The following is a 27,667-nucleotide window of genomic DNA, read 5'->3' as shown; positions in this document are numbered from 1 at the left end:
ACGGGGGTGCACATTCATCTTACTAATACAAGTGATTACGGCAGATTATTATACATTCGTTGGTTGGAAGATAGATAACATCTTACTACTACAACTATAGATAATCAAGTGAGAGATATTATTTATACCAGTTTTCAAAGGGTAGATTGCAGGAGCATGGAAGAAGAGACAGCTCTCAATTGGCCAACAATCCAACGGCCCTCAAGTACTCCACCGATTCATCGTACATCTCTTCCATCCTATAGTTGTAGCTAAATCTAGCTTTAATCAGCTTCTCTGAGGAGAAGATCGACTTGAGATTCGCTGGACAATCACCAAAACTGGAATAGATCACACGATTAAAAATCATTTCAGTCGAGGATTCTAGCTCGATCCAAGGATAACGAAGAATCCAAAATGTGGAGAAATGATCACATAAAGGTACTTGCAGGCGATGCAAATTGCAATCCCGACCACCGAAGTTCCTGCGGTGGGAAGCAAGGTGGGGCCCACCTTGATGTTTGTGAAAAATCCAGCTAGTACATCCCTTTATCCACATCATTTTAGGATATTATACCAAAAAAAATGTCCGGTAGATGTTTCAACGGTGGGTATTCAATATCCACTGTTTCCTGCCTAGCGGCATACTTGAATTTTGGATCTGCCTCAGTTTCGGTCTCATGTGTTAAGATGAGGCGGCAAAACTGGTAGACTGCCACAAGCCAATGGCTGATGGTCAGTGCTCTGTGGGCCCCATCATGATGTATGTGTTTCATCCATGCCGTCCATCTATTTTTATAGATCATTTTAGGGTATGAGACCAAAAATGAGGTATATCCTAATATCAAGTGGACCACATTACAGGAAACAGTGTTGAATAAAGGTAGACCATTGAAAACTTTTTGGAGGTATAAATGTTTTGGATCAAGCTGATCTTTGTTTTGTTTTTTTTCCCTTCATCTAGGTCCATATGACCTAATCAAAAGATTGGATGTCAAATAAACAGTACAGTGGGCCTTAGAAGGATTTTAATTGTGGCTATCCACTCACTATCCAAAACTAAGATAGATCAAAATCTCAAGTGGGCCACACAGTATTGATTGAACTCTCACCATTAAAAACTTCCCAGGTCTACAAAAGTTTTGGATCAAGCTGATATTTGTTTTTTTGCTTTCATAAAATCTTCATGAGTCTGTATAACCTAGTCTACAGGTCCGATGTCAAATAAACATTACAATAAAGTTTTGGATCAAGCTGATATTTGTTTTTTTGCTTTCATAAAATCTTCATTTGAGTCTGTATAACCTAGTCTACAAGTTCGATGTCAAATAAACACTACAATGGACCCTAAGAAGTTTTTAATGGTAGATGTTCAATCACTACATTTTTCCCATGGTATGGTCCACCTGAGATTTTGATCTACTTCAGTTTTGGGTTCATACCTTAAAATTATCTGGAAAAATAGATGGACGGCATAGATGAGACACATACATTATATTGGGGTCCACGACCCTTTTCCGTGTGGATTGATGGATGTTTCTAAAAAATAGATTGGAAGAGAAAATGAAAGAAAATTAGAGGGCTTACTCAGTAAGGACATTGTACGATGGATATCGTTTTGAGAGGAATTTTGCAAGTTCCGGTACACACGTATTGGCAGCGCAGCATATGTAACGGCCAGAAGCCGATTCGTTCTCCGCTACAAAGATGTGGGCCCTACATACGTCCTCCACGTGTACAAGGGAGATCGATCCGGACATCAGCGGCAAGCTTTTCAAAAAGTTGATCGCTGATTCATTCCCTACAAAAGCCAGCCATTAACCATGAATGGACGGCTCAGATCTTGTACGTGCATTCGCTTGTGCATGTGGTGGGACATCTAACCGTCCATCAGGTAATCATCCAGGTTGTACGTGCCTTAGTAAAAGAAATGAGATCGGGCCAATCATCTGGTGGGCCAAAGGAGCAGGAAACAAATGGACTTCACACGTGTGCCATCTTCGCACTCGTGGAGACGTGTACAGGCCAGTGAGGCTGGCCTACGCCTATCTGCGTGCGTGGGATTGTCACACATGTGGAGGTTTGCTGATTCCACACGTATGCATAGCCAGCTTCAGCAGGGCACATGTGCAAGATCCAAGACGTTCGTCCAAATACCCACTATATTCGTAATGATCAAATACGTTCCATATGTTCGAAGCTGTGTGGGGGCCACCCTTGATGTGGACGTGGAATCCATACCGTACATCGGGTGCCTCTTCTCATGTTCACTGTACATGCCAGAGATAATTCCGATCTAAAACTCAGATGGGATACGCCAAAGGGACAATGTACAATCATGCTGATTATTTTGTGGTCCACCTTAGTGATATATATATAAAAAAAAATTTTAAAAATTACATGATAAAACTATCAGTGGATCTTGATTTTGATGCTGCCTATTAAGTGTTTGATGAAATACTTGAAGCTGCTGTTGTTGTTTTCCAAACTGTGAAAAATTGAAAGTGCGCTTCATGTGTTTTTGAAAATGCTGGACAGGCTAACATTGGCCTGAGCCGCTGACTGAACTAAGCCGAGCTGGCCAGTCAAGCTTAAATATTAAGCCAAGCCAAGTTTGAGCTACAGTCAGCTAGTGACCGAGCCAAATTGAGCCAAGTTTGACTCCCGTACAGCCCTATATGCATACAACACAATGGACCCCACATTCCATTTGGAAGTTTCTATGTTGGATGTACCCTTGCCAATGTGGCCAGCTGGAGTGGCCCACCTGGATTATGAATCAAGCTGGATTTTAGGATTTAAGCCTAACATGGACGGCTTGATGGCATTCATTTATCAATGTGGCCCCACATAGCTTGGATGCGTTTTAACTACAGTACATTTGAACGTACGTGATTATTTCTGTCCACACATAAGCCACAACCGCACAGCTTGTAATGTTTCTGCCGGTTTCAATGCATGTACGGACATATAACATATTTCATGTCGTAAATCTCACCTGTGAGCAAAGACAGAGCTAAGCTGACACTTCCTGGGACCTCCGGATTTAGGGATGAGCCAGTGATGACACCAGGAATAATGGTGATGAGATCGAGGCTGTTTTCTTTAGCGAATTTCCATGCGGCCTTTTCCGCTAGGGTTTTTGAGACTGCGTATCGCTGCATTGTTTTATTTTTACATGATTTTGTTAACTTATGGAATGTGAATATTTTCACTTTCAAGTATGGTTATTAAAAGACATGGAAAGCCAAAGAAAAGAGCAAGAGAAAGGCATGCTTGAGTATAAGGAAAATCATGTAAATAAGATAGAGAGATGTTTTATCATTGATGTGATTTTTTGTGTTGTTTGGATGAGAGAATGAGAGAGAGAGAGAGAGAGAGAGAGAGAGGAAATGATAGATTCCATCAAACAATCAACTACCTTTCTCATGTCATGGATTTCATAAAATACAAGTGACCATTGTGAAAAGAGTATTAAGATTTTTATTCTCTATCCTAATGAGACCCCTATAAATGGAACCCATGTTTGTATTGGGACTTGGAAAATAATCATTGCACCAAGGATTCCTCCCACCTAAACACTCTAGTAAGGCTACAACTTGGGTTCAAGTCAGCCCAAACCTGATTGAGTCTGGTTGGGCCAGATTACAAAGATCCTTGGGTTGGGTTTGGGTTAGAAAATGCCAATCCAGTTTGAATTTGGAAAGTGTTCAAGTTAAGAAAATATAGGTTGGAGGGGTGGTGTTACCAATAAAAAAGAGGAACTTTCCTTGTTTAAATCTAGCTACCATGGCGGCCACTCTCTGGTCAAAGTAATCATCGACCTGGATAGCTTCAGCGTTGAAACGGATGAGTTATTCTCTTAATAGCTCATCCTACCTTTGCTTGATCATGAGAAGATGAGCTGATGACTTTTTTCTATCTCTCTCACTGATGAACTGTGTAAGGAAGGCTTTACTGAGCTACAAGAAGGAACTAATGGACCTTAGCTTCAGTTGCCTGAACCACTACCGAGTAGCTCCTGATAAGGTCAGGGAGAATGTTCGGCATATTACGAGGCCCGAGGCGTCATGAAGCTCTATCCAAGCTTTGAAGGACTCGAGGTGCTCGGATGGATTGGCGATTCCAGAGTAGGGGGTCATTTATGGCATCCGGAACCTAGGTAGAAGCGGAGATGCCATAATGTCATTGGTGAATGGTGGTTTAGTTTCTCCAAATATGGCCTCTACTGAGGTTGGCACTCGAGCATGGTAGGATTGTCTGATGTTGCTGATCTGCACTCAAATTTTCCTGAGCTCTGCCTCCTAAGAGCCCTTGTTGTTAGCCACTACTTCGGGGGCTTTTCCATAGCTCTTCCTCTCTGGCGCGAGGTGCAAGTCGGAGTCTGCGAGCATGACTGCTCTGAAAGTATGGGAAAGAGCCCAGGCTGGTAGCTCAAGGGTTACTTGTTTCCCTACGAGTTAACCGGTGCTTGAGGTGGTGCAGTGGTAGCACCCTTCTCTGCTCGCGACCGAATAGTGGATTGTCTCTCCAAGAGTTACATGAGTCGATACATGTTTTTATTTATGGCTTCGACTCGGTTCTCCAAGGAGATTAATCGACTGCCCCGGGTGCGGGATCGAGGAGCGGGCGCTGCAGGAGTAGAGTCGGCCTGCTGCTGGTAGGGTTGGGCACCTTACTTGGCTAATAATTTAAGAAGAGCTAGAATGACAACACTAGATGATTCAGGAAGAGCTAGGATGGCTGCATGTAACACCCTGAAATTGGGGGTCGCGCATACGCTCAACTCCCGAGTTTCAGAGTATCACTTACAACCGATTTTCATTAATATGTGTTTAATCCGGTTTAAATGCACAGCTTGAAATTTCCTAGAACATGAAGCACAACCACACAAATCTACTGAAATGAAAGAGATCAAGTATATATAGGTCCAAAAGAATATAAATGAGTCGCACAAGGGGCCGCCCAACAAAATCACAAAAGAATGATATGTCCAAAAGAATAAAGCTGAATCCATAACTCAGCGATCCAAATCCCGCCTGTCAAGCTGATGGAGAGTCGTCCATCAACTGAAAGTAGGACAGCTCGTCCTCCTCGTCTAAGCTCGTGCCGCCAGGCTCCTCATACTCCTCATCACCTGCAACTACGGGAGAGTCTGGTCGGTGTTTTAAAACACCGTCTCAGAGTGGGAGTGAGTGATCAACTCAGTGGGTACTATTAGTCTTAAGTTGTAACAAGCATCAATTAATCTTATTAATGCATATGCATGATAGATGATATGATGCATGCCCTCGCCACAATACTCCCTCAAGCGACTCCATCTAACGATTGCGTATGAACGTCACTCTCTCACCGTGACCTCGACTGCCGAGTCATCAACTTAGGTAGTGCGATGCGATGAAAATGTTAGCTGACTATTTAATTAATTCCATTCATCTAGCAAGTTGGGGAAACTGATACACCTCATGTATCAATGCCCTCAACTAGTTGCGATGCCAAGGCCCCTCAACGTGCGAGGCCAGGGCACCGCGATCATTGATTCCGTTGGGTTCTCCATCTCTGAATTCAAGCACATGGGGAGTACTAAAGAAAGGAATCACTCGTAGTTACTATAAGGAGGCTCGTCATCCCAGCGTAGGCCGACAGCTCGGACACAGTATCCCATTCCACCATGTCCGGCTCATGAGTCGGTGGATCGGCTTTAAATGGTTAGCAATAGGCTACAATGGTTGAAAGGTGTTCAAGGTTCTATACATATGTGAGCAAACAGGGTTAACAGATAAGGTTGGCCAATAAGTAGACTAGACCACACGAGTTCAGGCAAGTACATGACAGACAACATCAGGTGCAAGCAACTCATGTAGTCTAACTACTGTCGCCCATGCACACTCGCCCGAATCCATAGGTTAACCTCAGGATAGTCCTACCAACGGACCCACCTTTGCTCTCCTCATATTCATAACCAACCCAAGGGTTTGGATGGTGATGCATAACATGCCAACTAACAGGGTTATCAACTAGCATAAACATCATCATGTTCTCATACTTCTCAGCATACAATTCAGATTCTCCTAGCAAGCGAAGCTAACAATATCATGAACAAGGTGCATGTGTGTTGTGTGGGTTAGTGAGGAAGTTAAACACTCCTTACATCTCATAGAACCAAAATACACAAGAATCAATAAATCGTACATACTATAAGACAACATCATATGAGAAATCAAGCAAGACATAAGCATGTAATCATCCGTTTGTACCAAACCATGTGAGAGGCAAGAACAACATCATGTGAGAAAATCAAACAAGTCATACAATTCCATGCAATTCCAAACAAACCAAACAATTCCTAGGTTTTCTCTAGATCCTCCAATTGCATCATACAAGCAATCAAAATTATTAGACTCATACTACAATTGGAGCTAGGCCACCTAAGGATAATAGTCTGCACCTTGTGACGTTTCGCCCAACTCATGGCGCTCTTTGGGTTAGAAAATTGAAAAAAATAATTCCTATATCAATTTGGGAGCAATTAAGTAAGATTCATGCAATTTATTTTAGAAAAAAAAACCTAGGTTGGGGAGTAGGTTTTATTTCTTGCCTTCCAATCGTGAATGAGGCGGATTCAGTGGAGGGAAATGATCGACGCTAGGGCTTGATTGGAGGAGACCGATGAAGGGGACCACTAAAGCCTCCCCCACCCTACTCTCTCTTCTTCTCTTCCTCTCTCTCTCTCTCTCTCTCTCTCTCTCTTCATCTTTTTCTCTTTCTCTCTTTCTTTTCTCTAGGAAAAAATCGTATGGGGAGAGGGGGTACCTAAATGAGGCCCTTTTATAATGCCAAATTTGGTATAAATAGCCCAAAGGGCTAGGTTTTTACTATACTAGACCTATGGGAGGGTCTTTCTAAACTCTAGGGCTCATTATGGGATGCACATATTGATATATGCCGTAGGATAGTTAGCCCTAATGATGATCTATGTATGTATATGATCAGCCCACCATTTACATGCGCCGATCGACATATATGATTAGAAGTTTGTTCAACAGTCACCGATAGTCGATCGGGGCCGTGGCTATACGGATATGAGCAGGAAAATATCCTTACTCCATGGGTAAAGTTTGGTCGTAAACTGACGGTCTGAAATCCTTAACTTTGCATAAGAGTGGACGACCCAATTCACTTAAGTTTCAGTTTATTCCTTTAGGGTATTTGCACTTCTCATGCACTCGTTCTTTAGCTCAAGTTGAGAGGTTCTGGATAGCACTTAAGTTCGACTCCCGCGATGGACGTTAAGCCCAGTCAGACGGACATTATTATATAGTTTTGGAACTAGTGGCCCACCAATGAGCGGTCTAGAGCTTGTGTGGGCGATCGAGGCATTTTTGGAATGAATTAGGTATTGATATTTCTCGTGGGTAATGATTAGGGTTTAGATTAACTATGTTTATAGTGTGACCTATTTATACCTAGTGAAAGTGGAGATTTGGTCATGATTACTCTAAACCATCGGTTTTAGGCTAAAAGAGTAAGAGGGTTGATTTGGTCTATTATTCAAGATCTGGGCCTTTCTGACTCAGCCCGGGTTAGATCTTTAATTTAATCATGATTGTCTTGATTAGTTAACGATGGGTCAGTTAGATTTGGGTCCTATGTGAGTAAATCATGGGGTTACACCTGATGTTCAAGTGATCGGACGGATTCGTTGGCTTCCTATGGTTGATTAATCAGGCTGGTGCGGTTCTTTACTGGTACCACCCCTGTATAAACTAATATTGAGTGCTAATGGTCATTTAGTGATATTATAAGTTAATTAATAAAAAAATTCAAGGATTTTTGAAAACCAGGACAGTGAAAATCTAGGATGTTACAATCTACCCCCCTTAAAAATAATTGTCCTCGAAATTACCTAAGGGTAATAAGTAAAGATATTATCATTTCATTTGCTTACGTTTTGTTGTTTTCAGGTTTATAATAAATACACTAGCCTAACTCATTGCGAACTACCCCCCTTAAAAGTTTTCACCTTTGAGGTTTGAAAATAAATGTCAAAATCATCATTATCGTGTTAAGTGTTTGATGATAAAGTTTACCTAAAGGCAGTATATTCTAGTATTTCTAATTGGGCTAATACGGAAAGACAGTTATGGTAGACTTTAATCCGATACGTCGATTGTCCGCCTAACCAGGGTAGACAACTCGTTGTATCCCTTCCTAATCCTGATGGATCCTAGTTTTTTACTCGGTCAAAACAGTGAGTCCTTTGGTAGTCACTCAGGATTGAGAATTGGGTCAAGCTACGAATGCTTCACAAGTGTATGGTATTGTAATTCCATAGTTCGATCTACCTAAATAGGGAATACCTCATATCATTGAAATACTAAAATCTCCTATTTTTGAGGTTGTCATTCGGGTCTTTGTTAAAGGGAGTTCTCGTTTAGTTCATATCCAAATTAGTTATTAATAAATTTTTATCTATGCCTACGATCCAACAATTATCCCAGAAAGGTTTTCAATGGTCTAAGATTGTATTTGTATATTGCGATTTTGATCCTATGGTTATCAGGAGTAGGGTTTGAGAATTGACTAACTGAGTGGACTGAAGTGGAGAAGAGCAGAAAATAAGAGGTTCACAAAAAAAAGGAAAAAAAATGCAGCAGAACTATGCTTAGTAATCTCGTAAATGAGGTCCTATTATATCTCAAATATGCAGCAGAACTCTGCAACAAACTCAGCTGCCCTATGCATCATCCCATTCTTAAAGCAAACATTCACCATCATTGTAAAAGTGAAAAGATCAAACATGATCCCAACTCGAATTATCTGATCATATACATGAATCGCTACACGGGCTTCACGGCACCTAACCAAATTAATGAAGAGACTGTTAGAAGATCTCAAAATAGGCCTCATCCAAACCTCCCCATATTATGGAATATGTAGAGAGCATTCTTTGACATGTCATTTTCCACATATATCTCAAAATGTTTTTAGTGGTGGGAGTTCAGTCCTCACTTGTGGTTCACTTCAACCATCTATTTGTCTGGCTCATACCCTAAAATAATTTGGTAAAAGTGAATGAATAGCATGGATACAATCCATACATGACATTGGCCCCACAGAGCCCTTAGATTTGAGAGAGGTGAGTGGAATAGGGAGGAAATGAGGTGAGATTTGGAAGCCTAAGGGCCTGTTTGGTTAGTGGAATTGAATGGTGTTGAATTATATTAGATGGGATTAACATTATTATTTCACAATGATTGCATGTTTGAAAATACCATGGTATTGCAGCCATCCAATCTTATATTTGGGATAATAAAAAAAATTTGCCACGAAAAACACTGGATTAAGCTAAATCATGTTTGGTGGACCATGGAATTTGTAATCAACAGACCAAATTCACAACGGATGCCGTTTATTTATACACGTATATAATCAGAATGTCACATGTAAATGGTGTATATGGATGGATGGCATGGTTTAATGCATGCCTCAATGTGGGGCCTACATGTTAGTAGATTTCAAAATCCATAGAATTCATGCATGGGATCAAATGCAATTTCATGGAACTAAATGCAATTCCATCCCACCTAATCTCACCATTTCCATCATCTTCAAATGTTGAATGTAATTACACAGACCAAATGCAATTTCATCCCACCTAATCCTATCAAATATCATGTGCTAAACACCCCCTAAGGGCCTATTTGGTCAGTGGAATTAGAACCCCCGATTCAGAACCCCTAGGATTCTCCCAATGTGTTTGGATAGTGGTATTAAGTGGTATCAAATGAGATTGCATTACTAATCCCACTTTGAAATTGGAAATGACATGTTTGGAAGGAGTTTGAGATGAGATTAAAATTAACTTTCTAGGCTTTGGAAAATGAGCCTTGTGTTGGAAAGTGTGAGATGGGATTACCAATCCCATGAATAATGGATTTTTGCTTCCTCTAGTTCAATTCAAGTGCTATTTGAAAGTAAATCCTTGCCACTTTTAGCTGCTAAATTATTATTTTTTTAAATTTTTATAGTGATTCATTACTAATTTAAATTTTATTCTACAAAATTTTATTTTATTTCAAGCTTCATAAAAATTATGAAAATTCCAGAAGTACTAATCATCCAATACCAATGATTTTCTATTTGTTTCTAAAATACCTCTATTTCTTGTAATGTCTTTCATAGTCACTAAATTAGTTTCTAAATTTTTATAGTAAGTTATCAGTAAGTTTACTCACATATTACAAAATTCATCTCATTTTGAGTTATAGAAAAATTATTAAAATTCTAGAAGTGACAGTTGTCTGAAACTAACGATTTTTTGGTATGATTGCAAAATGTCTGTATTTCTTCTTGTACTTTTGGTAACTGAATTATTTTTAAAAATTTTATAATATTTCATCACTAAGTATAAAGTCATCACACAAAATTTCATATCATTTAGAGTTGTAAGTGAATTATTAAAATTCTAGGAGCAACAGTTGTCTGAAATTAATAATTTTTGGATAGTTGGTAAAACATCCTAAGTTTAACTATATTATAATTTTTATTTTATTTTTTTCTTATTTATATATAAAACTAGACTCATCAAGCTTCAATTTAGCTTTTAAATCACCTAAATCGAAGTTGTAACGAAGGAGATGAATTTTTAAAATTGACCTAAATTTGTAGGAAGGGGTCAATGCCTGCTGGAAGGTCGAGCACTGGCGGCGCTCGCTGGGGGTGGTGGCGTCGGCCCTTTGGACGATCAGGCGCTGGTTGCGCCCACTGGGTGTTGTGGCACCAGACCTCTGAACTGTCGATCTTTCGATGCGCGTATCTCGCAAACCAGAATGAGTTATTCGACATGCCATATATGAATTTGGAGTAGGAGAAGCTGCTCTATCTAATTAACATGGTTATTTCATAAGCTTTCGTAAGGTTAATGGTCAAAAGTCCATTTTATGTATATTTTTACTATTTATAGTAAATTTTTATTTTCTTATAGTTCTTTATCCTTGAACTTTAGGATTTGTGTCTAAAATGAAGGTACATAGAAAAATTAGAAGAATAAAGGGGTGGAAGGTGAGGATTTAAAGGAGATAGGTTAAAAGGAGTTTAGACTTAGGGATTAGGTGGACTGGACTACCTAAATTTTCTAGTTGGTCGAATCGGGTCTTATCGTTAAGTTCCCAAGCTCTCGTTCGGAAATGGGCCGAGGCACTATAAGACTCTCGGATCCCCTACTCTAGCGTTACTATTCCCTCTTACTACCGGAACCTAACACCTTGGAAGTCTCACCATTTGTTTAAGACTGGAGGTTCAGGGACTGGGGTGGTTCCTAGCATTTTGTATTTTCTCTTGCATATCCTTTCAAGTCAGCAGACACGTTAGTGAGTTCATGACCCATCGCCCAATTAATTCCAAACTATTGCTCTGATACCAACTTGTAACACTCTAAAAATAAGGGGTCGTGCATACGCTCGACTCCCGAATTTCAGGGCATCACTTACAACCAATTTTCATTAATATGCATTTAATCCGGTTTAAATGCACAGCCTGAAATTTCTTGGAACATGAAGTACAACCACACAAGTCTACTGAAATGAAAGAGATTAAGTATATACAGGTCCAAAGAATATAAATGGGTCGCATAAGGCGCCGCCCAACAAAATTACAAAAGAATGATATGTCCAAAAGAATAAAGCTGAATCTACAACTCAACGATCCAAATCCCCCTGTCAAGCTGATGGAAAGTCGTCCATCAAATGAAAGTAGGACATCTCGTCCTCCTCGTCTAAGCTCGTGCCGCTAGGCTCCTCATACTCCTCGTCTAAGCTCGTGCCGCTAGGCTCCTCATACTCCTCGTCACTTACAACTACGGGAGAGTCTGGTTGGTGTTTTAAAATACTGTCCCAGAGTGGGAGTGAGTGATCAACTCAGTGGGTGCTATTAGTCATAAGTTGTAACAAGCATCAATTATATTATGAACTTAATTAAAGGCAATCATTCATAAGCACCTGACTAATCTTATTAATGCATATGCATGATAGATGATATGATTATGCCCTCGCCACAACACTCACTCAAGTGACTCCGTCTAACGATCGCGTATGAACGCCACTCCCTCATCGCGACCTCGACTGCTGAGTCGCCAACCTAGCTAGTGCGATGCGATGAAAATGTTAACCGAGTTTCTAGTTAAATCCATTCATCCAGCAGGTTGAGAAAACTGATACACCCCACGTATCAATGCCCTCAACTAGTTGCGATGCCAAGGCCCCTCAACGTGTGAGGCTAGGGCACCACGATTATTGATTCCGTCGGGCTGCCCATCTCCGAATTCAAGAACATGGGGAGTGCTAAGGAAAGGAATCGCTTGTGGTTACTACGGGAAGGCTTGTCACCCCAGTGTAGGCAGACAGCTCCTTGGTGGATCGGCTTCAAATGGTTAGCAATGGGCTACAATGGTTGAAGGGTATTCCAGGTTCTATAAATATGTGAGCAAATAGGGTTAACAGACAAGGTTGGTCAGTAAGTAGACTAGACCGAACGAGTTCAGGCAAGTACGTGACGGACGACATCGGATGTGAGCAACTCATGTAGTCTAACTACTGTCACCCATGCGCATTCCCCCAAATCCATGGGTTAGCCTTAAGATAGTCCTACTAACAGAACCATCTTCGCTCTCCTCATATTCTTGACCAACCCAAGGGTTTGGATGGTGATGCATAACATGCCAACTAACAAGGTTATCAACTAGTATGAACATCATCATGTTCTCATACTTCTCAACATACAATTCAGATTCTCCTATCAAACGAAGCTAGTAATATCATGAACAAGGAGCATGTGTGTTGTGTGGGTTAGTGAGGAAGTTAAACACTCCTTACATCTCATAGAACCAAAATACACAAGAATCAATAAATCGTACATGCTATAAGGCAACATCATATGAGAAATCAAGTAAGACATAAACATGTAATCATCCGTTTGTACCAAATCATGTGAGAGGCAAGAACAACATCATATGAGAAAATCAAACAAGACATACAATTCCATGCAATTCCAAACAAGCCAAAAAATTCCTAGGTTTTCTCTAGATCCTCCAAATGTATTATACAAGCAATCAAAATCATTAGACTCATACTACAATTGGTGCTAGGCCACCTGAGGATAATAGTCCGCACCTTGTGACGTTTCGCCCAACTCAAGGCGCTCCTTGGGTTAAAAAATTGGGGAAAATGATTCCTATATCAATTTGGGAGCAATTAGGTAAGATTCATGCAATTTATTTTAGAAAAAAACTACGTTGGGGAGTAGGTTTTGTTTCTTACCTTCCAATCGTGAATGAGGCGGATTTGGCGAAGGGAAATGATCGACACTAAGGCTTGATTGGAGGAGACCAATGAAGGGGAGCACTAAAGCCTCCCCCACCCTACTCTCTCTTTCTCTTTCTCTCTTTCTCTTTTTCTTTTCTCTAGGGCAAAATCGTATGGGGAGAGGGGGTGCCCAAATGAGGCCATTTTATAATGCCAGATTTGGTGTAAATAGCCCCAAAGGCTAGGTTTTTACTATACTAGACCTATGGGAGGGTCTTTCTATGCTCTAGGGCCCACTATGGGGTGTACATATTGATATACACCATGGGATAGTTAGCCTCAATGATGATCTACGTATGTATATGATCGGCCCGCCATTTAGATGCGCCGATCGACAGATATTATTAGAAGTTTGTTCAATGGTGACCGATAGTTGATCGGGGCTGTGGCTATACAGATATGAGAAGGAAAATATCCTTCCTCCACGGATAAAGTTTGGTCATAAACCGACGGTCCGAAATTCTCAAATTTGCATAAGAGTGGACAGCCCAATTCACTTAAGTTTAAGTTCATTCCTTTAGGGTATTTGCACTTCTTATGCACTCGTCCTTTAGTTTAAGTTGAGCGGTTCTGGACAGCACCCAGGTTTGACTCCCGCGATGGACGTCAATCCCAATAAGAAGGACATTATTCTATAGTTTTGGAACTAGTGGCCCACCAACGAGCGGTCTAGAGCTTGTTTGGAAAATCGGGGCATTTCTAGAATGAATTAGGTATTGAGATTTCTCATGGGCAATGATTAGGGTTTGGATTAACTATGTTCATAGTGTGGCCTATTTATAACTAGTGAAAGTGAAGATTTGGTCATGATTACTCTAAACCATAGTTTCATGCTAAAAGAGTAACGGGGTTGATTTAGTCTATTATTCAAGATCCTGGCCTTATCTGACTCGGCTCCAATTAGATCATTAATTTAATAATGATTGTCTTGATTAGTTAGCGATGGGTCGGTTAGATTTGGGTCCTATGTGAGTAAATCATGGGGCTACACCTGATGTTCAAGTGCTCGGGTGGATTTGTTGGCTTCATACGGTTGATTAATCAGACTAGTGCGGCTCTTTACTGGTACCACTCCTGTATAAACTAACATTGAGTGCTAATGGTCATTAAGTGATATTATAAGTTAATGAAAAAAATTTCAAGGATTTTTGGAAATCCATGACAGTGAAAATCCAGGACGTTATACTGCATTAGATGATTCAGGAAGAGCTGAGATGACTGCAACAGATGATTCAGGAAGAGCTAGGATGGCTGCACTAGATGATTCAGGAAGAGCTCAGATGACTACAATAGATGATTCAGGAAAAGCTGGGACGACTGCAGTAATGACAACTCGAGCTTTCTTCTTTCCTTTCACCATTGTGATTTTCTGGTAAAGCAGGAACAACTTTGATGTCGTTTCTCACAGATGGAGCCAAATTGTTGTTGCAAAAATCTGGTCCACCCTTTTTAGACCTTTGAGTACCTGCACAAGAAGAATACAAAGGAAACCCTGGCTAGATCATGAGACCCTCCGATGCCAAAGTCAAGCTAGGAATCTAGGTCTGATTGTATCAATGGGTTTTGGATGAGAGATTTTGTGTTCCTTTCACCATTAAAGATGCTCTTATTTATAATTTGGGATAGGTGGTGGCGTTAAGGAGATCTTCTTATTGTAGAGGGAATTGAGTCCCGAATATGTTGGGATGATCTCACAAGATCCTCGGTGAAGATTTGGAGAGATCTGTATTCCGAGCATGTCGTAATTGTCCCCGATATCTTTGGCGAAGATCTTGGGCTAGTCTTTCGGATAAGACATTATTAATAGGAACCGGGGGTGGCGTGTAGTAAGAGGTCGAGGTAGACCTGACTAGGGGGGTAGTATGCCGACCTCGATTCTTTGGAAAGCCCTGACTCTTCTCTTTGTGCTATGTAAATTATTGACCTATCGACTTGCCCTCATGCTAGGGCAGTGAGGCTGAGCTCATTTTCTTAGTAGAGTTTTGATGAAATATGTTGTAAGGGTCAAGCTCAAGAGTTTGAGGTGGTCTTGGCTAACCTGGATACCCAGATGAGCTTTGGGCCTCTCCTTATCATTGGGTATATGGCCGACCTGCCGACTTGCCTACCTGCCTCCATACGTAGTAGGTGATTGACCTCTCTTTGGCGGAGGAGATATTCCTTAGCCATTGAGGAGCTCATTGGTCATGACCAGCGCTAGCCGACCTCGTGTCCCATAGAGATGTTCGAGCTGACATCTTTTCTTTAGCCAGTCCATTTTTACCCATAACAATTAGCATAAACTAAATCGAATTAAATTGTGGAACCAACTATTGTTGACCCTAAATTCAAATTGGTTGAACAATCGTGACCTCTAATTCGTGGACACTTGTTTTGTTGATCTAGGACCATTGATATTTTTCATTCTTAACTGTAAGATAAATGTCCATCTGACAGTCAGTTAATCAGATAAACTTATCTTTTAGTTCATTATACATCCAAACAAAGACCTATAATTTGGACAGTTTAATTTGAATTACTTGTATGCCACCATGGGCAATTTTTTAAGTGCCTACATATCATCCATGATGCTAACAGAGTATGAAAGTTGTTCTCTTTTCAAAACAGGAATTTTAATTTAGTGAGGAACAGAACAAAAAAAAAAAGAAAAAAGACTTTGCTAAGCACTCACATGTGCAACTCGTCTATACATCACCTATGCCGCCATGGCATGATAGGCCTGAGGTGATTTAATCCATTCATCAGAAAGGAACCAATATATTAATGCGCTAGCCCAAGAATCAGATTGATCCACTGGTTAGGTGGGCCACAATTTGCAAAACATATGCACGCCTCTGAAAAAATGGTTGAAGTTTTCCAACCCATTCACATGTTTCCCATATTGGGCCCACATGCTAAGTGAACCAGCTTTATTTTTGGGAAACATGTAGAAGGTTGGATCAACCTGATGGATGGATTGGATCTCGCAACTATGTGTCGTGCTAGCACGTGTGGCATGTGTTCAAAAGCATATGATCCTTGAAAACCTGAATTTAGGTAATAGACCTAGATCATTTTATAATTTTTGAAAGGACATCAGTAGAGCTGTACATGAGTGGAGTTAGCTCGTTAGCTCGCTCAGATCAACTCAAAAAAGCTTAACTCGACTCCGATCAAAACTGTGTTCGAACCGAGTCGAGCCATTTTTTATGAGCTTGGAACATTTCGAGTCGAGTCCAAGTTGGACCTAGCTTCACTTGGCTCGACTCGGTATTGAACTCGACTCAACTTGACTCAGCTCGGATTGAGTTTTGAGTCATATATATAGCTTTAAAAAAAAATAAAAACCCTTACTTCGCCTGACCCTAACCCGTTCGCCCAACCCTAACCCAGCGGCCAGTGCCCAAATCGTCCGACCCTCCCCATTTCGCCCAAATCGGCCAACAACCCTAACCCATTTGCTGCCTCTCGACCATCCGTTTGCCCAAATCCAAGAATCCCACCCAAATCCATTGTCGTTCTCCACCGCCCGACGAATACTCTCCTTCTAGCATTTGTCCAGACGACCGACATCTAAAAGTGAGTCCTCTCTTCCCCTCTCTCTCCATTTTTCCGATGAGTAGTGTTCGTCCGAGTGGCGGAACCCATCCAACCAGGTGGCTTTGGTACAGTCGAACGTCACTAGCCCGATGGCTATGAGTTGTGGCCCACTGTTTGATTGGTTGTGAGTTTGGTAAATTGTTGTTGTTTGCCTTATCTCCCGGGTATGGTTTGGTGATGGAATTACTTCCAAATCTTCACCACTCTTATCTATTGATAATTAGATCCATGAGAAGTTCAGAGATCTGATAAATCTCTTCTTACTAATTGGATATGATAGGACTCTAATTCCAGTTGTGTCTTTGAATCATTGCAATGTACCTTCCTAATTACTACAAGTGGATCCTTGGCACCTTAGTTCCTACCTTTGAATTCTATAAGTTTTAGATTAATATTTCACCATTATTCCTTAAATTTATTTGATTTAGATTTTGTCTTAGCCTAGTTCTGGTTCTACTTAGTTTCAGATAACATACAAGTTTCAGTCCCTTGGGATTCGACCTCGGTTTCACCGAGTTTATTACTACATTACAACCGTATACTTGGGGTGTGAATAGAGACAAATCATAGAAAATAACATATCCCTCTTAAAATCTCCATTTTCACATTTGGCCCACGTGGTAATTGGATCAACATATATATGTGTGTGTGTGTGTGTGTGTGTGTGTGTGTGGAAAAAGGTACTATGCGGTCGAGCTCATGGGAATTTCCCATGAGGTCGAGCTATGTGGGCTTCACCGTGATGCTTGTCAAACATCTAGCCTATTAGTCAGATGCACCATTCCATGATGGGCCTAGATTTCAAAAATCAAGTCAATCTGTGACTTGTGTTGGCCACACCACATACAGAAGTTGAGAGGGGCTACCCTCCATTAAAAAATTCATAATCATTTGTTGGGCCCACTGAGATGTGGTTTACAAATCCAGCCCATCCATTATGTGTGTCCCACTTGGATGAGGGTTAAGACCAAGTTTCAGACGCATCCAAATTTCAGGTGGGCCCCACCAAGTGTTTTTATATTTTTTAGGCATGTCTTCACATGCTTTTAGATGGTATGGCCCACCTGAGTTCCGTATACGGCTGAATTTTGGGATATCCCATAATTTAAAGGGAACCCATCAAATGCACGGTGTTGATGGTCGCCATGCATCACGGTGGGGCCCACACAGCTCGACCTCATGGGAAGTTCCCATGAGTATGACCGCATAGTACCTTCTCTCTCTCTCTCTCTCTCTCTCTCTCTCTCTCTCTATATATATATATATATATATATATATATATATATATATATATATATATATATATATATATAGAGAGAGAGAGAGAGGCATGCTCAACTACGCACCTACGCACGTGCGCACCTTTGCACACATGTCATGGGTGTCGAATCCGAACGGTCCATAAGATGCGGAATCCCATGAAACCGTAGGGGGGGAATTTTCACCTTGATCTAAGATTCTGATGGGCCATAGCAAAGAGAAATTCAAATCAAGGGAAGAAAATGTTTGCATTTTTCATGGCCCACCGAAGTTTTGGATCAAAGTAAAAATTCGTACCAAGGGGTTTCATGAGGTTCTGATACATGTGGACCATTCAGATTTTCGAGACTCATCAGATATGATGAGTTCTCAAAAAAGTTTATATGTAGTAGGTACGAACTGGTTCGCAGGTGAGCGTTTCCGTCTCTGTGTGTGTGTGTGTGTGTGTGTATAAAGGCCAAGGGCATTTTGGTCATTTTACAATCCATCCAACAGTCACAGGATCCTTTCTAAAATTCAGAATTAGTCGTTGCCTTTCTTTTCCATAAGCTACCTATTGGATGAGACCTGAGCCGGGCTAGGTTCACCACAAAACACTCAGCCCATGTCAACTCAGTCAGCCAGGCCTGGTTTGATGTGCTTTTAATCATAGTGCAAGCCTTCAAATTTTTACTGTTAGACTTAAAACTTGGGCTTGTGGCCAAAAGCTAGTGGCCCAGATCATTTATGACTGTGATATGCACTGAGTCAAACTAAGTCGAGTCGAGCCAACCCAAAACAGAAACCAGCTTACCCAAGACAGCGGCTTCTCAGAAGCCAAATATTCAACATCAGACCAGCTCTCCTCATTGAAGACATGGCCTGTCCTGGTGAGCTTCTTCCGCGCCACAGCAGCCACAGATGATGTGTAGACCACATGCTTTACGGTCTTCGCTTTCACACATGATTTCAGAACGTCCAATGTCCCATTAATAGCTGGCTTGATCATGTCATTCTACAGTCATAAATAACGAGTAAATACAATGCGGACAGAAATGAAACAGTACCATAATGACAAAATTAGTGTTTTCATGAAATATATATATATATATATATATATATATATATATATATAAACAGACGAAGGATAAAAAAATCTCCACTAATGACACTCCTTTCTAAAAGTTAGGCCAGTCTGGTGATTGGGTGGGCTAAGGTTTATGAAATAAATGAAGGATAAAAAATCAATACTAAGTCTCAATAGGTTGTCCAATTGTTTCCAAAATTGTGGCCCATATATCTGATGCATGAACCAGCATGATTTTTTGGTACCAGGTATCCATACATGGGCCGACATGAGGGACGGATTGTGTTCCGCCTATCAAACATTTCATTGGACCTGTTGCCATTAATTCAATCAAATAGGGCACGTGTGTTAATGAGAGCTTGTATTTAAATTTTGTATAAAGTATTATGTCAAGGCATGCCAGAGTATACTTGACTCAAGGGCATGTCAGAGTCTTGCTGTTATTTCGAGTCCTACTCAAAGTTTGATTGAACTGTTGGTATCCCCCTTCTCCTAGTGTCAGATTAATTAGAAACTGGATGCATGATCCAATTATCCTCTCAATCAATAGTTGGGCTCATTTTTTGGCGATTTGTAAAAAGGTAGGGGTTAGCCATTCCCAATTTATTACTATTATTATTATTTTTGGCCTTGCGACAATAGACTTGCGTCTACAAACTTAAAGACTTGTTCTTTAGATAGTACTTTAGCTTAATAAATTTTAAATGAATAATGATAAATTGATAAATAAAAGATAGGCTAATATTGCCGATTTTATCCATACTTGAATGTATGACTCATTATAATCGACAATGTTTCAAATAACCAAAGAAATAAATAAAAAGATAAATACTCAATTCATATTAGAATTGACGATCAAGGCGAGTGTTCCGCATAAAGTGATTGAAAAAGTGTGATCACCTAAATCAAAACTTAAACGATCATGATCCAACAACTTAAGGTCAAGGATTTTAATATACTTCTATGGTACTATAGTAGAAGCTGCCAGGCAGTAGCGATCTATGTTAGAACTAGCTAGGTGACACAGGGATGAACGTGATGAGGTTGATCACCGTCTTCCTCAATGGGATAACTATTTTGAATCCACAGAGCTTCTTTGGACTCCTCACAGAGATTTCTTGAATCCATGAGGAAAAAATAGGAAAGAATAAAAATAAATTCTAATAAATTAAAATTTTCATTAATAGATAAAAAAAATACGAATTTACAACCCTTTAAATAGTGATACCAAACCTTGGAAGAAGTTTCAAAATCAAACTCTTATCAAAAATAATAAAATTCTAAAACTCCAAGAATAAGAAATATATATCAAAATAACTAAAAATAGTTTTTTTTTTTTTTTTTTTTTTTTTTTAGTTTTTGAGTTGAAAATGTATGTTTTTTGACGAAATAGACAGACATGACCCACTTTTGTAGATCAGTTCACCTCGGATGGCCCGTTTTAGTAGAGCTTGATAAGTTATGCGCCCTGTAATGATACCCGGATCAAAAGTTATGGTCAATTTATGATTCACCTTCTTTTGATAGAGGAAGAGGTAGAAGATCCAACGTTGTTCTCCTATTCTCCGAGGAGTTCCGAATCTCCGACCATAGTAGAATCAGGTATGAATCTTTCTAATCTTGTTTTAATGCATGAACATTGGATTACATAATGGTAAAAAATAAATGGCCAAAATTTAAATACATCAATGACCTAGAAAAAAAATCATCGAACATTGGATGTTGGGGACATTCCAATCTAGGAGAGTAGTGGGTTACTCCTCCATCTATAGTCATTACCATGTTATTAATAATTTGAATCATTATAGGCCCACTTGAAAGGCATAGTTCCGTAAACAAAATAATGAACTCATGAAATTCAATTTCAACACTAACATTTACTCCTCTACATGGTCCATCGATATCATTAAGTTGATATAATTCATTAGAAAACTCTTGGAAATGGAAAGGGTGAAGGCAAGGTATTCTAAAATGGTTACATAATGACCATAATGGTTGATACCTAATGATAATGGTGGCAACATATTTATTTTGGAAATTAATTTTCATCACTAATTTACAACCTTATGTTATAACTTTCATCATGAATCCTAATATTCAGGCATATGATTTCTTAAGTAACCATATATAATATGTTCATTTACTACTTTTCTAAAAGTAATATTTATTTAAGAAATTAATTTTCATCACTAATGATCAATTACCTCTGGGTCTTTAGATTCCAAGATCATTGGGGTTGCCACATGGAAGACAAAATCACAACCGTTGATGGCATAATCAAAGCTGCCTTCCTCCATGAGATCTGCCTTGAAAAGTTTTAGATCACCCAAGACTTGAAGATCTAAAAGGTGGGACACTTTTTTGCTATTTGCTGCACCAAAGAATAAAATGCATTCGGTTATTGGTGTAATTGGAAAAAGCCTGTAGAGAGTAGGTGAGAATCCCCACAAGCATTCTAAATGAGATTAGCCCAAATGTCCATGTTGACATGTGCACTGAGATTCCTGCCCGTTATAGTGAGGTATCCATGTGAAGATGCCACCGTCCCAAAAGCCATGTTAGTCAAGTGATACACATGCTACCTAAATTGCATGTTGTTGGTGAAGTCTTTCCTGATCATGCATTTTACCTCAATATTGGGGATGTGATGCCCATTATTTTGTATATGTATGAAGATTGACCTATGAAACAAATGTGCTATAGTACCATAATTTGGTACCATCCATCTAATTTTCCTAATTTAAGTGGAAAATGATTCAACACATGGATTGGACCATCCTAAATTGATCAGCCTCCAAAGTGGGTTTGAAAAAAAGAAAAAAGGCGAAGGTCCACATTCAGTACATAAAAGTAAAGAAAACCAATGGTTATGATTATTGGATAGGTGGTGTCTCTAAACATGGCCCATCCATGATAGGGCCCGCTATATGGATGACCCCGACATATACATCACTCTCTTTGTGTACTTGGGGAGAGATGCATCTACCACATCCCAGTTCTCATGGCTTTACTGCGCCATGGTTGTGAAATGGGAACATCTTGTTGAAAAAATTTGAAGGAAAATAAGAAAAAAGCAAAAAGCAAAACAAAACAAAATTTCCCTTATCTTGTGGCTTTATTGTTGGTTTAGTCTCACATTGGAAAGGACATGGGAAACTAAAGCCTTTCATATTGGACTCTTTGGCTTATTGTTTATATTGAGAACCAAGGGAGAAACCATGCAAGTCAGGTTGAGGTGAGGCAAGGTTTTTTTTGACTTGGTTGGCCATTTTTGTTTTTCTCTGCATGCATATATGGGTAGATAGTTTTCATGCACTATCAAATAATTAATGAGCTAGCATACGTCATCTTGTATCTCTTTATAAAGCCCTTTGTTTCTCATTTTTCATATATAAAATAGACTGATCTCTCTCTCTCTCTCTCTCTCTCTCTCTCTCTCTCTCTCTCATTTGTCTCTAAGTTTTTTTTATCTGTGTTCAAATCATAAAGATTAAGATTGGGTTTGTTAGTTGAGATCATGTGTGCACCTAATCGGAGTAGTTTATCATAGAGGAAAGATGTCATATCCTAGAAGAAGAGTTGTTGAGCCCCAGTTCATCGAGGATTTTCTTTGTAAGAGAATTTGTCTTTAAAACGGCAATTATAATTTTGCCTTGGCTCTTTGGATAACATTCTTATTATTTCTTGTTTGTAATATCTTGACTTTTTAGATAAGAACCAACACATCTAATGGGGCCCATTGGTGGGCTCCACTGCATATTGTAACATCAAAGACCATCCAATCAATTTGGACTAAAATGGCAAAGCAACTTGATATTATCCATCCACTAATTTGATAAAGGCTTAATGCAAAGACATTTTTACACCGGGCTCGAGTGGAATTGCCTATAGGATGCAGGGGCACACTTGGGGTGGGCGGCCCAGGTGAGACGGGTGGCTTGTGTGAGGCAGGCCCCACCTGTGTGAAGCGGGTAGCTCGTTTGAGGTGGTATCTATGTGATTTGGAGCCCACAAGGGGGGTACGGCTGAGATCATAACCCATGAGATGTAGGGCCTAGGATATGAGATAAAGGGATGATTCGTCATACTCTAACAGTTTAAGCTTTTGTAGCAAGTGGTTAATTGTCCTGCATCAGAGCTCCTCTTTTCCCTAGAGGTGTACACGAGTAAAACCGAGTAAAGCTGGGCACAGCTAGACTCGGCTCGACCACCTGTTGACCCCAACTGGAACTTGACTCGGTTCTCGAGCCTGACTGGCTAGCTTGGCTCGGTTCGGTCAGCAGCTCGGGCCAGTTCGAGTTAAGATCGAGCCGATTTCGCCTGTGCAGCATTTTTACAAACACATGGACTGCACTTTCAAAATCTTACCGAATGTAAAATAACAACAATGGTTTTACAGGTATTTCATCAAACAACTTCTAAGAAACATAAAAATCAAGAAAAAAGGGTATTTGTTTCATATACATACCTTACTTGCCAACAACCACATTTCGTTGATTCGTTTCATCAAACATTTGGTAAGCAACATCAATATCAAAGTAACCTAGTCACCGAACTGGTTTGATCGGAGTTTGATTCGAGTTGGGTTCAATTCGAGTTGAGTCGAGCTCGGGCAAGCTCGAACTTGGTTCGAAATTGTTTCAAGCTAAAAAATTCAGCTCGACTCGGCTCAAACTCAATTTCAAACTGAGTCGAATCAAGCTTTTTCAAGTCGAGCCGAGTGAGCTAACCGAGCTAACTCAGTTCATGTACTGCCCTACTTTTCCCTCATCATTTCTCCCTGTCTTTCATTATGTCTATATGTATGTACCAAAATGAGGGAGTGATAATATTATTCTCCCATAGTCCATTTGTTTCCACCATTAGCCGAATCAACTGAATTGCAATTACGGTTTTCAATGAATGGAATGTATTATCATTTACACCCATCAGGGAAGTGAAGATACAGGTCACCTTACTGTTTAGGGTCAGCTTTACTATTCTTCTCTTCGCATGCTTATAGTGACTGAAATGGGTGGAAGCGCATCGTGCGGAGAACCGTACTCCATGGACCTCCTAGGCGTATATGTAGCAGTGAAGAGGAGTGTTTCGGGTCCTCGAGAGCAGGAGTACGTAAATGTATGGAGGGTGGAGAGAAGATCAAAGTTCCATGAGCCCCGTAGTGATGTATTTACTATATCCACCCTATACATCTATTTGGTGTGATCATTTTAGAGCATGAGTTTTAAAAAATGAGTCATATTCAAAGCTTAAGTGGACCACACCAGAAATAATAGTGGGGATAGTGATTCTCACCGTTAAAATATTTGTAGGGCCCACCATTATGTTTATTTTCCATCCAAACTGTTCATAAGGTCACACAGACCTGGATGAAGGGAAGAAACAAATATAAGATAATACAAAACTTCTATAACCCTAGAAAGGTTTTGATGGTAGACGTTCAATCCCCCTGTTTTGTGTGGTTCACTTGATCTTTAGATCTCTCTTTTTTTGGTCAAGCCTTATAAGGATCTCACCAAATAGACGGATGGTTTGGATATAACACATACCTCATGGTGGGGCCCACAGACCTTGGTGACATCAACACACCACCAAGGACGGTGGTGTGTGGTACACCTGGCAATCTGCTTCCCAAATTGGTGTTTGATTTGGACACGGATTAGATATTGACAATACCAGTAGCCAAAATGCTACTGAAGTGACATCACCAAGCTAGGTGGACCCCACCATAGAAAACAGTTGGGACAGTGACATCCAACATTCAAAACTTCTTAGGGGCCACAAAAGTTTCTGATGAAGCTGAGATATATATATATATATATATATATATATATATATATATAGGGAAAAGGTACTATGCCTCGACCCCATGATTAACTCCCCTGAGGTCGAGCTGTGTGGGCCCCACCGTGATGCGTGTCGACCATCAACACCGTGCATTTGATGGATACCCTCTAAATTATGGGATATCCCAAAAATCAGCCGTATACAGAACTCAGGTGGGCTATACCATCTAAAATCATGTGAAACACCGTTAAAACATATAAAAGCACTTGGTGGGGCCCACCTGAGTTTTAAATTCTGCTGAAACTTGGTCTAAACCCTCATGCAAGTGGGACACACATAATGGATGGGCTGGATTTGCAAACCACATTTCTGTGGGCCCAAAAAACTGATTATGAATGTTTTAATGGTGCACGGCCCCTCCCCACTTCTGTATGTGGTGTGGCCCACAAAGTCACGGATTGAATTGATTTTTGAGACCTAGGCCCATGATGGAATGGTGCATTTGAATGATGGGTTAGATGTTCGAAACACATCACGGTGGGGCCCACACAGCTCGACATCATGGGAGAACTGGTGAGGTCAAGCGCATAGTACCTTTTCCCATATATATATATATATATATATATATATATATATATATATATATATATATATATATATATATATATATATATTTTCACTTTATATATCTCTATGTTAACTTATGATTAGATTGGATCTCAAAAATACATTATAGTGGACCTTATAAATGTTTCAACCGTGGGTGTGATTGCTCCCACAGTTTTATGTGGCGGGTCCAATTTAACTTTAGACCTATCTCATTCTGTTTTTTTTTTTGCCACAAAACCATCTCTACAAATGGTTAGATGGTATAGATACAACGCATGCATCATGGTGGGGTCCACATAGCTTAGTGATGCCACTTCACTAGCAATTTAGCTACTGACCATGTCATTATCTAATCCGCGTCCTCAATGATTTACCGCATGCTGGCGAATTAAATCATTGCAGCTAGATATTCACTGCCAAATGTTATGATAGGGGATAGGGTATGATCCAAACATGGCCCTCGAAAAATCAGACGAAATTGATAGCCTAGCCAATTAAATCTCGCTTCCCAATAATGTAATAACGCAATGAAATTTTTATTTTATTTTTACCGAACTGGGAAAGTAAACATACCAGCTACCCCAATTACAAATTCAACCTCATATCTCTTTCAAAATGATTGAAATTGGAATATGATTTTCATTCATAGAGTATGATTTTCCGCACATGGGCATTGAATTATCCCTCTTGAGGTATTCTAGCTATTTGGGTCGGTTTTATCAATTCTATTTAATTAATTATAATTTTTTTTTAATGATTTGAGGTGACACTATTTTTCATGATATACATGATCACCTGCAAACTACATGCATCGGTTAATTTTGAGGAGGGAAATCGAACTCACATTCGTTGAGATCACACCCATGATGCATATCGTTAGCCCAAACACTATGTGGGTTTCATTAATCATAATATCACTAATACTATAGTTGTCAATGCTCTGTTGAGCTCGTGATCCATCGTGCAAAAACCCAAAATTCAACTCAATTCAACTCGGCTTGTTGTCTGGCTCAATTGGGTAAACTCAAAGACTATCAACTCAATTCAATATTTTAATAATTAGATTTAAATTTATACAATTTGTTGAGAAAATTTTAAAATTATAAAAAAATGGTAAAATAAATAATATATAATTGTGGTATTTGATGTGGGTTCATTGCAGTTCTGCCCCAAGTCCTGTAGTGAGTCGACCACGTTTTCAGGCCGACTAGATGAGTCTTGTCGAGTCTCAATATAGTCAAGCTCATGTGCCAGTTTCCAAAAGGCTCTGTGAGATTTGTCAAGCTCATGTGCAAGTTTCCAAAAGACTCGCCTTGAAATCTCACCGAGTCGAGTTGAATCGGCTGGAGACCTTGCCAACTCGATTTGACTCGTCCAAGTTTCGAGTTGACCAACCAAGGTTATTGAGTCAACCGAGTTTCTGGGTGAATGCTCATCAGCGAGTTTGCAAAAGACAGCTCGAAATTACACTGAGTGGAGTTGACTCGTCCGAGTTTCGAGTCGACTCACCGAGTTTCAGAACTATAATGCAAAGAGAAGGAAAGAATGCGAAGGTGGACGAACCTGGGTCTCTGACGGTGGCGTTGACGGCGCACCCTCTCTCTAACAACCGTTTAACGAGCATGGACCCCACATATCCTGTGGCTCCAGTTACACATGTCCTCTTCCTTTCCATCCTAGCCGTTGCCATTTCTGTCCTTCCTCCTACGAAGATGAGAGCCGTCACCATATCTAGACGGCCCACCTTTATGTATTTATTATATACCCATGCTGTCCATCCATTTTTCCATATCATTCTAACCAATGAACCCAAAAATATAGTTATTCTAAATATCAGGTGGACCACATAATGGGAAAAAGTAGTTACTCAACGTTTACCGTTTAAAACTTCCTAATTCATATCTTTTCAAGGTATGTTATCTGTGGGCCCTACCTAATGAATGGCCCACATCTGGCTACCATGTTGAACCGCAAGTGTGTTGTGAGAATTGATGGTAAACCCACACGTTTGTACACATGCATATTA

General features: G+C 40.0%; 1 protein-coding gene across 1 annotated transcript; it reads right to left on the bottom strand.

Annotated features, from left to right (window-relative positions):
* Positions 1-55: 55 nt before the first annotated feature.
* Positions 56-27,362, bottom strand: LOC131221643 (anthocyanidin reductase ((2S)-flavan-3-ol-forming)-like). Its single transcript, XM_058216938.1, has 6 exons — positions 27,205-27,362; positions 21,450-21,616; positions 18,973-19,173; positions 2,978-3,137; positions 1,567-1,780; positions 56-320 (listed from the first exon to the last, which is right to left on the bottom strand). The coding sequence occupies exons 1-6, from the start codon at positions 27,329-27,331 to the stop codon at positions 176-178; spliced, it is 1,014 nt and encodes a 337-aa protein (XP_058072921.1). The 5' UTR covers positions 27,332-27,362; the 3' UTR covers positions 56-175.
* Positions 27,363-27,667: the final 305 nt, after the last annotated feature.

The sequence above is a fragment of the Magnolia sinica genome, chromosome 12 (genome assembly GCF_029962835.1).
Source record: "Magnolia sinica isolate HGM2019 chromosome 12, MsV1, whole genome shotgun sequence".
Classification (NCBI taxonomy): domain Eukaryota; kingdom Viridiplantae; phylum Streptophyta; class Magnoliopsida; order Magnoliales; family Magnoliaceae; genus Magnolia; species Magnolia sinica.
The sequence above is the reverse complement of the archived record's forward strand: the minus strand, read 5'-3'. Positions and strand labels throughout refer to the sequence as shown.

Coding starts and splice junctions, on each gene's coding strand:
- LOC131221643 (XM_058216938.1), bottom strand. CDS start 27,331: ATGGCAACGGCTAGGATGGAAAGGAAGAGGACATGTGTAACTGGAGCC. Junction 19,174..21,449: donor TGGAATCTAAAGACCCAGAG/GTAATTGATCAT, acceptor TTATGACTGTAG/AATGACATGATCAAGCCAGC. Junction 3,138..18,972: donor CTGAGAAGCCGCTGTCTTGG/GTAAGCTGGTTT, acceptor AAAACAATGCAG/CGATACGCAGTCTCAAAAAC.